The following is an 11,440-nucleotide window of genomic DNA, read 5'->3' as shown; positions in this document are numbered from 1 at the left end:
GGCTAACCTTGAATTCACTATGTAGCCTAGCTGACCTTGAACTCACAACGATCCTCCTACCTCACCTTCCCAAGTGGTAGGATCACAAGTGTATGCCACCACACCTGGCTATATTTTTCTTATAAAGAACATTTAAATCATAAATGATTTTTTTTTTTTCCTTTTTTCCTTCTCATATCAAGGATTGAACTTGGGACTTTGTGCTTGCAAGGCAGGTGCAGTGGCACTCTGCTAAACCCCTGGCCCTATGATTTTTTTTTTAGGACTTTCACTGTGCCAAGCTCTGTCCTCAGCCACTTTCAAACTTTGACTTTAGGGATTATATTAGCTTTCTCATTTTATAGAGAAGGAAACTGAGCCACTGGGGAGTTAAAGTGGTTCAAGTTCACCTTCTTAGTAAATGCCAGCCACAAGTCCAGCCAATCCCTGAGCTGCAGGCCCTGACTTCTGTTGTACAGTTTTTGTGGGGGTGGGTACCAGGGATCGAACCCGGGTCCTTGTGCTTATGAGGCAGGCAGTGGAACCACTGAGCTAAATCCCTGGCCCAGTACATCTTGTTCCTTAATCTGCAGTTTAACAATGTTAACAGAGTTCTTTTTTTTTTAGGTACTGGGAATCGAACTCAGCACCTTGCGCTTGCGAGGCAGGCATGGTGCCACTCAGCAATCCCTGGCCCTAGACTTACTATGGTAGTGCACCCAAGTATTCTGAGTCCTTAAAATGACAGTATTATGTGAGTGCTGTGGTAAATTTTTTGCCAGTCTATTCATGGAAATTAAATATTTATAATATTGACTACTAGTAAATTATCTTGCAAGGAATATCATCGTATAGGTCAGGCTACACCTTCCTCATGATGAATTTCAAGAGCTTCTGCTGTCCCGTCCTGAAGCTGAGGCTCCCTCTCATTGGCTTTCCCCATCACTGGAGTGGAACATTCTCAGTCTTTAAAATCTTGCCAACCTGCTGATACAGTAATTTCATTTTTCATCTCTTTAAATTTGCATTTATTTAATGATAAAGCTGAGTGTACTTTTCTGTTTAGTGATCAAATGCTGTAAATTTCTTTGTGACCTTTGCTTTTTTTTCTAGAGGATTTTTGACTACTAATAGTGGGGTTTTTATGTAGATTTATTGATAATGTTAAACCTTTGTCAAATGTGCTCTAAGTATTTTTCCCTCATTTTTGCCTTTGTACCTTATAGAAGTTCTGAATATTTTGTCAAATGTGAAAATTTTTTGGTGCTGAGAATTGAACCCAGTATGTACTTCACACATACTAGGCAGGCTCTACCACTGAGCTATCCCAAGTCCCGTCCAGTTTATCTTTTCTTTTTCTTTTTCAGTACTGGGGATTGAACTCAGGACCTTGTCCTTGTGAGTTAGGTGTGATGCCACTGAGCCAAATCCCCAGGCCCTCAAGTATCTTTTCTGCATTGTTTTGTTTTTGTGCTGGGAATTGACCTCCGGGCTAAACATGTACCAGTGAATTATACCCTCAGCCAAATTCTCCTTAGTGATTATCCATTCTGCAGCCCTTAAATAACATCTGTTGCTACCATGCCTCAAATCTCCAGCCTACATTTCCTATCCAGGTGCCTAGTCAAGTCTCTCTGTTGAGGGAGCTGATAAATATTTCACATTGGTTATTATAAAAAATTAGCTCCTGGTATTCCTTTGCAAAATTATCTCATAGTTTTCCCCGTCTCAGCAAACATCAAGTCTTTTCTTCCAGTTGCTTAGGCCAAAAACCTTGGAGTCATGTTTCGTACTTTGGTTGTTCTCTCATTCTCTGTATAACTGGATCACTTCACACCATGCCCAGAGGTGCCATTCTTTACCAGGTCCCCATCCTCTGTCTCTTGTGATAACATTTGCTTCCTCACTGTCCTTTGCTGGTCTTTCTTGTTTCTCCCTGCTCTTCCATGGTATCTAGTGCTAACCTTGGGTAAGACTGTTGGATCAGCTTTCTGTGGTAGATGCCAACATCCTCCGTTGGGTCTCTTTAAGACCCGCATTAATCTATCCTCTTTATTTTTTGACACCTTCTATTGTCTGTCCCTTGCTCAGTCTGTTTTAGCCACACTGGTCTCCTGACTGTTGTCTGAGCACCCCGGGCCCATTCCTACCCCAGGGCTTTGGCACTTGGTACTCCTTCTGTAGTGTTTGTACAGATAGCCTTGTGGCTTCTTCTCACTTCCACCTGGCTTTACTTCTGGCTTGTTCCAGCTAGTTGATTTCATCCAGGTTTTCAGACTCTCATCCTTACATTTCCTGACTTCCTTTCTTTATTTTCTGTGCTTTTAATATTCTGTACTTTTGTTTATTGCCTGTCTTCTTCATTAGACTGTAAGAAGCTTCATGGGAGTAAGGATTTTTGTTTTGTTTTGATTGTGGTTTCAAACTGCTTAGTAGTGTGTGGGCTGCATAGTGGACACTCAGTGGATGCTTGTTGGTTGAATGACAGGGTGAGTGATGGGCTAGAGTTTCAGGCTTGTGGATTAACTAGGACCAGCATCTCCTAGACTAGCACTGGATTTCATTTTGGTGCACATGTGAATTAATATATTTGACATGTTCCCCTTAAGATGATAACATGGCTTGGTCATTATAGGAGAGAAACTGCAGACTTTGAGCAACAGAAAGCAAAAGAATTGGCTCGAATAGAAGAATTTAAAAAAGAGGAAATGAGGAAGCTACAAAAGGAGCGTAAAGTTTTTGAAAAGTATACTACAGCTGCAAGAACTTTTCCAGATAAAAAAGAACGTGAAGAAATACAGGTATACTAGCTATTTATAAGTTAGTAAAGGCAAAAATCTTGTTAGAATTATTTGATACATCATAGAGAAATTGGGTATTAATCCATTATTCGTTCATTCAAAATATAATCTGTCTAGGACAGTGCATCTGGGACATCTTTTACAGCCTGATTTCTAACTAGTACAATATGTTTGTTTTTTTCTAATATTGAAGGTGTGCTAAAGATATAACACAAAGATATTTGTGACATTGGCATATGCAAAGATTTCTAATTCAGGGCACAATGAGCAAGTATAAAAGAAAATAGATGTGTCGAACTTAAAGCTTCAACTTATCAAAATAAAAATTTTAAAGGGTATCCATTATTTCTACATAAAATGCAAGATTGTCTCTTACTTTCTACTTTTTGTTTTTTTTATTTATTTGTTTATTTTTAGTACTGGGGATCAAATGCTCTTGCAAGGCAGGTGGTGGAACCACTGAGCTAAATCCTGGTCCCTTTCTGCTTTTTAAGTAATAATGTTTTTGAGTTCCACCCTCTGCATCCTTCCTTTCTCATGTCCTGTTGTGTCGTTGAGCAATTCATCTATATACCTTACAGCTTTAGTTACTGCATGCCATATCACACAAGGTTTTTAATTCTGTTAAATATATTTGTGGGAAGAATTTGTGCTAATAAGTTTTGGTTGATGTTTGGCATGCTAAATTTTTTATGTTTGGTATTGGGGATCAAATTCTGGACCTTGCACTTGCAAGGCAGGTGTCGGAACCACTGAGTTAAATCCCCGGCCCCTTGGTGTGCTAAATGTAATATGGTAGATTTTTTAAAATCTTTAGACATTTTTACTTTTAAAGGTAATATAAATATATTGCAATTCAGAGGTTACAAAAATGTATGTAGTGAAATCCCTCACTTTTGTCTTGGCCACCTGTTCACCTCTTTGTTAAAAAAAAAACAAACAACTTTTTTTATATTATAGAGAATTTCAAAGAACATAAAAGTAGCAAGAATGTCATGAATTCCTCTGCTTTGTCATTGATCATCTTGTCTTCCTGAGTTCTTCTCTCTTTTCCTTTGTACTCTTTCTTTTCTCTGCAATCTGGAATATTTAAAATGAAATCCCAGGGTGGTGCAGTGGTGCACACTTGTAGCCCTAGATAGGGGTTGAAGGCCAGCTTGGCCTACATAGGAAGTTCAAGACCACCCTGTCTCATAAAAACCCCACTCTGTTACATGGGGTGCTCTCAAGGCCCTCTGTAACCAAGCACTGGATACGGCTCCACCTGGAACACCCAAACGCACCTCTGGATCCGTGATGGTAGTACTCCTTTGTGTAGCTTTGACAACAAATTCAGCACAGGCAGGACAAAAACCTACCTCAGACACACAATAAGAAAGATTTTGAAATTTCCGCCCTTATTGCTGTCGTTGTTTCCATGGTGGCAGCTGTTTCCACCACAACAACAGCAAAAGTCACCTCACAAAATCAAGTGGCGACAGCAGCAACACTCAACCAGCTAACAAAAAATATCACCTAAGCCTTCAAAAAGACCGCACTGCTATTTCAAGATGTCCACGCAGCCATACTCAGTTTACAAATCCAATTAAACTTAGTTTGGGAGGAATTATTACCCAAGTGTTAGATGTAAGTTTAAATAATGTGTGGGATACCATTTGGTAAAAAATTCAGGCTGGATGAAATAATTTGTGTAGGTGGATACGTGGATTGATATTGGGATCCCCATATATATTAACCTTGTTTGGCATATTGTTATTGTTCTTTATTTTAAAGACCAGATGTGCCAGTAACAAAATCATAAAAATGTGGTCCTTTTGGCAGAGGCTCTGGAGTCAAAGACAAAAGGGGGAAATGAGGATCAGGTTCGTGTCTGGCTGAGTCAGGAGCCCCGCACCCATCTTTCCTGAGAAAACTCCGAGGCCTGTTAGGGTTGGAATAATCCGCCCCCTCGGGTGTGTAGAGATCTGACCTTAGACAGATAAACTGTTCCTCTGAAAAACCTCCAAAGTCCTGACTCCATTGGCCTCAGCCCCTAAAACATACAATCCAAAAATTAACATGTGGCCAATAATGTTGTGCCAAATATCCTCACTTCACCCTGGCTCCACCACTGCCTTACCCTATCCAATAGTGATCCAATAGCACCACTCTGGCTCCACCCCACTTTACCCTATTTAAGTCTGTACATTTCCTCAATAAAACGGAAGCGTTCCAGAAACCTCCCCAGAGTCTGCCTGGTGATTCTGCGCCTTGCCTTCCCAGTCTGAGCTCCTGAACCTTGTTACATGAGGAGCCTCGTGGGTGACAGCACTACCCAACCCAACCCTTTCCCTCATTTTATCTAAAAATAATTAGATTTCACACCCAACATGTCTCTGAGAGATACCATTCACAAATGTAATTAGTGTCTGGGAATGTAGCTCAGAGGTGCAGTGTCTGTCTGGCAAGCGTGAGACGCTGAGTTTGATTCCTGATACAAAAAAAAAGTATTTAGTGCCTTTATCACACATAATGGCCTTCACATCAATGACTAGTCCATACCCTGATTTTTCCAATAGCTTAAGGGTATCTTTTTTCATTTTATTTGTTTACATTCTAATTCAGCTCTCCTGAGGCAGCCAGTGTTAACAATCTTGTGTGTGTTTATCAAGTCTGCTATACATGTCCCCCTGCATTCAGTCACCCCCACCCCCCTTTCTTTCTCTTTTTTGCAGTACAGGAGATTGAACTCAGGCCCTTCACACTAAGCTGCATCCTTGGCTCTTTCTTTTTTTTTTGTATCGGGGATTGAACTCAGGACCTTGTGCACCACTGAGCTAAATCCCTGTCCCCTCAGCTTTTTTTATTTTTGAGACAGAGTCTCACTAAGTCACTGATTTGCCAAAGCAAAACTCAGACTTGTAATATTTCTGCATCAGCCTCTTGAATGGCTGGAATTGCAAATATGCACCACTATGCCTGGCTGGATTTTTTCTTTTTATATTAGTGGTAGAATACTGAAGTCATTCTATATTTCTCTTTTTAAAAATTGATTAGGGCATGTTAATATTACTTAACAATGGGGTTTATTTTGGGAAGTTTCAAGCATTTAACCTAGCTTAATCAATTTCCATCTCTTTGTCCCCTCTCCTCCCTGTTGTCTCTCTTCCTGCTTGACCCTTTACCTGTCACCAGAAGGCTACTCCTGGTTTCCTGTCTTCTTTTATTTTTAATTACGTGTTTATGTATGTTTTAGGTTTCTCATATAAGAACACGTGATATTTAAACTTTCTGAGTCTGGCTATAGCTAATTTCACTAAACATGATTTTTTTTTAAGGCCCTTTGCACCGAGCTGTATCTCTAGCCCCTTTTGTAATTTTCAAGACAAGGTCTTGCTAAGTCACTAAGTTGTCTTGGCTGGGCTCAAACTTGTGATCCTCCCACTTTCGCCTCCCGCAGTGTTGGCATTATAGTCATGTGCTACCATTCCCAGCTCAATACTGTAGTTCCTAATTCAGTTTTCTTGCAATGACATGATTTTGTTTCTTTTTATGGCTGAGTAATATCCCATTGTGTGTATATGCTCCATTTGTTTGTTCATCTGTTGACAGGCATCTAGGCTGTTTCTACAACTCAGCTGTTGTGAATTGAGCTGTTATTAACATGGATGTGCATGTACCACTAAAGTATGTATTTTGTAATTCTGTCAGGAATATGCTGAAGAATAGTATAACTTGGTGAAATGTTTTTAGTCTTTCATGGAGTTTCGATACTGATTTCCATAGCAGTTGTACTAGTTTACTTTCCTGCCAAAGATGTAGAACGTTTCCTTTTTCCCTGCATCTTTCCCACCATTCAGTTTGTTTTTTTTCTGGTACTGGGGATTGAACTTAGGGCCTTTGCACTGAGTTAAATCCCCAGCCCTTTTTATTTTGAGACAGATCTTGCTAAGTTGCCGAGGCAGAATTTGAATTTGCAATCCTTTTGCCTCAACTTCCCAAAGTGCTGGAATTATAGGTGTGCTGTACTACATACATAGTGGTTTTTTGGTATGCTTGATAATAGATATTCTGACTGAGGTGAAGTGGAGTCTGAAAGTAGTTTTAGTTTTAATTTTTCTGATGACTAGACTTGTTGTACATTTGGTCATTCAGACATTTGAGGAGTATCTATTTAGTTCTTTTGCCTACTTTTTTTTTTTTGGTATTGGGGATTGTACTTGGGACCTTGCCTTGAGAGACAGGTGGTGGCAGCACTGAACTACTACATCCACAGCCTTATTTGTCTACTTTTTTATTCAAGTCACTGTTTGATGGGGAGGTTAATCTTTTAACTTCTTTATATAGTCTAGATACTAATCCTCTCCAGGCATGACTCCTGCCTATAATTCCAGCACCCAGGAATCTGAGGCAGAAGGATCACTGCAAATTTAAAGCTAGCCTGAATTATACAGTGAGACCCTGTCCTATCCCGAAGAAAACCCCATAGAAAAAAATTGAACAAAACAAAAAGATATTAAAGACCTCTTAGAAGAATAGCTAGCAAAGATTTTCTCCTGTTTAGTAGGTTATCTTTCTTTTTCTTTCAGTACCAGGGATTGAACAACAGGAGGTGCTTACAAGGCAGGCATGGTGCCACTGAGCTGAATCCCCAGCTCACTCATGCACTTCCCCTCCCTTTGTTTTTTTTGCGAGACAGGGTCTCACTGTATAATTCAGTCTGGCCTTAAACTCACTATGTAGCTCAGGCTGACCACAAACTTGGTGGTAGTCCTTCTCTACTTCAGCTTCTGAGTAGCTAGCATTATAATTGTGCACCACCATGCCTGGCTTAGTGGGTTGTCTTCATTCTTGTTTCTTTTGGTGTGCAGAAACATTTTAAATTTGTAGGCCCATTTGTTGATTCTTAGATTTCCTGTTCAGGAGTCTGCCTGTGCTTATGGCTTCAAGTGTTCCCCTATATTGTCTTCTAGCAGTTCCAATGTTTCTAATTTCATATCTATGCCTTTGGTCTACTTTGATTTGATTTTGATAAAGGATGAGAGATAGAGATCTATTCAATTTTTTGCATGTAAGTCTCCAGTTTTTTTTTTCTTTGGCATGCTTTTGGCCCCTCTTTCAAAAATCAGATGGCTGAGGTGCTTGGATTTGCTTTTGCGTCTTCTGTTTTGTATTTTTGTTTTTGTGCCAGTACCATTTTGTTTTTGTATTACAGTAGTTTTTGTATTATAATTTGAAATTCAGTGTTGTGATGCCTCCAGCCTTGTTCTTTTAGTTCAGGGTTGCTTTGGCTATTTTGGGTCTTTTCTTATTCCAAATAAAATTCAGGATTGCTTTTTCTACTTGGGGTTTTAGTAGAGATTGGATTGATTCTATAGATTGCTTTTGGTAGTATGGCCATTTTTAATAATACCGATTCTTCCAATCCAAGAACAAGGGATTTCTTCACATTTTCTGATGTCCTCTTCAATTCCTTTCTTGAGAGCTTTGTGATTTTCATAGAGGTCTTTTACCGCCTTGGGTAGGTAGACGCCTAGGTATTTAATATTTTTGAAGATTTTATGACTGGAATTGTTTCCAGATTTCTTTCTCAACAAGTTCATTTTTTTGTATTTATTTTTTTAGTACATATTTGCCATACATAGTGCTCACATTTATCACAGGGAATTTGTACCTGTACATAATATATCTTATTCTTTTTTTTCCTATTTCTCTCCCCTCCCTTCGTCCTTCTCCTCCCCATTTACAGAAGCTTTGTTTTCATTTTTCCTTCAATTTTTTAAAAATCCCTTTTCCCTACTCTTCCCTTTCTCCTCTTCCCTCCCTTGTTCCCCTTCCCATTAGAACGTGCTCTTTCTACTTCCAGTATCTGTTCTCCATTTTGCTCCTTACTTAGCCTTAGGGTTTTTCACAGAAGGGGAACATTGTGATATTTGTCAAGTGCATTCATTTACCTACAAATGACTCAAGTTTATTTTTATGGCTGAGTAATACTGCACTGTATATACATACCAAAAAAATTTTTTTTATTCAATTCATCCATTGATGGGCATATGGGCTGGGTCTAAGATTCAGCTATTATTATAAACACAGCATGTGTAATATCACTGTGGTAGGATGCTTTTAACTGTTTCAGGTAGATACCTAGAAAGTGAAGAGCTGTGTCACATGGAACTTCTAGTTTGCTTTTTGAGGAATCTTTATACTGATTTCTATAGTGGTTGTAGCAGTTTACACTCCCAACAATGGAGAAGGTCCTTTTTTTCCCACAGTCTCACCAGCATTTGTTATTGGTTAATTTTTTGATGATAGCCATTCTTTCTGGAGTGAGACGGAATTTCAGTGTTGTTTAAATTTGCACTTCTCGAATGACCAGTGATGTTGAGCATTTTCTCATATATTTGCTGTTTGTACTTCTTCATCTGAGAAGTGTCTATTCATTTTGTTTTTGGGTTTGTTTGTTTTTGGTACTGGGGATCAAACTCAGGACCTTAAGCTTGTGAGGCAGGCACGATGCCACTGAGCTAAATCCCCAGCCTTGTCTATTCATTTTGGATGACCATTTTTGGATTGAGTCTTTGAATTTGGGTGGGTCTGATTTTTTTGAGTTCTTTATATATTACAGATATTAGTTCTTTGTCTGAAGAAGAGCTGGTAAAATTTTTTTCCCATTCTGTTGGTGTTCTCTTTATTCTTTTGGTGATTTCTTTTGCTGTGCAAAAGCTTTTTAATTGGATGTGACCCCAGTTGTTGACTCTTTGTAATATTTCATGTGCAATTTTTTTTGTCATAAAGTCTGCCTAAATCTGTGTCTTCAAGAGTTTTACCTATTCTGTCATCCAGCAGATTAAATGTTTCTATTTTAATATTTAGATCTTTGATCCATTTTGATTTTAGTTTAGTGCATGTAAGAAATACTGGTCCAGGTTCAATTTTTGGCATATAGAAAGCCAATTTTTCCAGCACCATTATTAAAGAGGCTGTCTTTCTTCCAGTGAAGGTGTTTGGACCCTTTGTCAAAAATAAGGTGGCTGAGTATTCCTGGAGTTGTTTTTATATCTCCTGTTGTGTTTCATTGATCCTTGGGTCTGTTTTTTTGCCATTGCCATGCTGTTTTTACTACTGTAGCTTCGTGGTATAAATTCCACAGTGATGTCCCCTGTCTTGCCTTTGTTTCCCAGAATCGCTTTTACTATTCTATAGTTCTCTTCTGGCTCTGTATGAATTTTAGGATTGTTTTCTGTAATTCTTTGAGGCATGCTATTGGTATTTTGATTGGGATTGCATTGAATCTATGCACTAATTTTGGAAGTATAGCCATTTTCACTATGTTGGTTCTGCTTATCAAAAAAAATGGGGGATATCTTTGGGTTTTTCAGTTTTCTTGATTTCCTTTTTCAGAGTACTATACTTTTCAGTATAAAGCTCTTTCACTTGCTTTGTTAGATTGCTAAGATTTTTTCAGTATTCATTTATTTTATTTTACTTCCTTTTTTTCCATTAAGTTTATTGGTACATTTAAGGTAAACAATACAGTTACATTCATCACTGGGTTCTTGTACTTTTACATGATGTATGGTATTTTCTATTCTTTGATGCTATTGTGAAAGATACTGTTTCCCTAATTATTCTCTCAATGAGTTTGTTATTTGGGTGTAGGAATGCTTTTGACTTTTGAGTGTTGACTTTGTATCCTGCTACGCTACTGAATTTGGTTATTAATTCTAGGAGTTTTTTTTGTGGAGTGTCCACCCCCCACCCCACTGAGGATCTAACTCAAGACCTTGCACTTGCGAGGCAGGTATGGTGCCACTGAGCTAAATCCCCAGCCCTGTCATGGAGTTTTTGGGTCTTTGATGTATAGTATCATGTCATCAGCAGTAATGATAATTTCACTTTTTCCTTTCCTTTCCATATTCATTTCTTTCTCTTGTCTAATTGCTCTGGCTGATATTTCCAGAACTATAGTGAACAGGAGTGGTGGTAGTGGACATCCTTGTCTTGTTCCTGATTTTGGAGTGAAAGCTTCCAGTATTTAACCATTTAATATGATGTTCACTGTTGGTTTGTCATAGATGGTTTATCAGTTTGAGATAAGACCTGTTGCAGTAATCTTTGCAATAATCTCTCTTTGTTCTTATTTTTTACCCATTCCCATTCCCTCCCTTCAGCCTCCCATCCCTTCCCATTTACAAAGACTTTCTGCTTTTTCCTTTTCCCTTTTTTTTTCCCCTATCCCTTCTTTCCTCCCTCCTACTACTTCCCCTTTCCCTTCCTCTTTGGACCTTTTCTTCCTATTTTACATTATTTATTATACATTTCAGTCCTCATTTACACTTTCAGTTTCTCACGTGAGAGAAACTAGTTGGTATTTACACATGTGTATCCTGTTTATTTCACTTAAGAGTATGGCCTCAATGTGCATCCATTTAGCTATCAATGTCTCTGTCATTCTTTATGGCTGAGTAGTACTCTTTATCTAGTCACCAGTTGATGGGCATTTGGATTGTTTCCAAGATTTAGCTATTATAAATTGTGCGGCTATAAACATGGTTGTGTATTACATTTATTGATTTGCATAGGTTGAACCAGCTCTGTAACCCTGGGATGAATCCTACTTGTATAAAATTTTGTTTCCTTTTTTTTTTTTTTTTTTTTTTTTTTTTTTTTTTTTAGATCAT

General features: G+C 38.5%; 1 protein-coding gene across 4 annotated transcripts in view; it reads left to right on the top strand.

The window, feature by feature from the left end:
* The window catches only part of Cenpj (centromere protein J), a 75,899-nt gene that overhangs the window by 40,150 nt on the left and 24,309 nt on the right, over positions 1 to 11,440 (top strand). For all 4 annotated transcript variants that reach the window (XM_010633822.3, XM_010633824.3, XM_010633823.3 and 1 more), the window contains one exon: positions 2,615 to 2,780. In XM_010633822.3, the coding sequence (XP_010632124.1) occupies positions 2,615 to 2,780 (166 nt within the window). The remainder of the gene's footprint in view (positions 1 to 2,614; positions 2,781 to 11,440) is intronic.

The sequence above is a fragment of the Fukomys damarensis genome, unplaced genomic scaffold (assembly GCF_012274545.1).
Source record: "Fukomys damarensis isolate Sample0158 unplaced genomic scaffold, DMR_v1.0_HiC HiC_scaffold_38, whole genome shotgun sequence".
Lineage (NCBI taxonomy): Eukaryota > Metazoa > Chordata > Mammalia > Rodentia > Bathyergidae > Fukomys > Fukomys damarensis.
The sequence above is the reverse complement of the archived record's forward strand: the minus strand, read 5'-3'. Positions and strand labels throughout refer to the sequence as shown.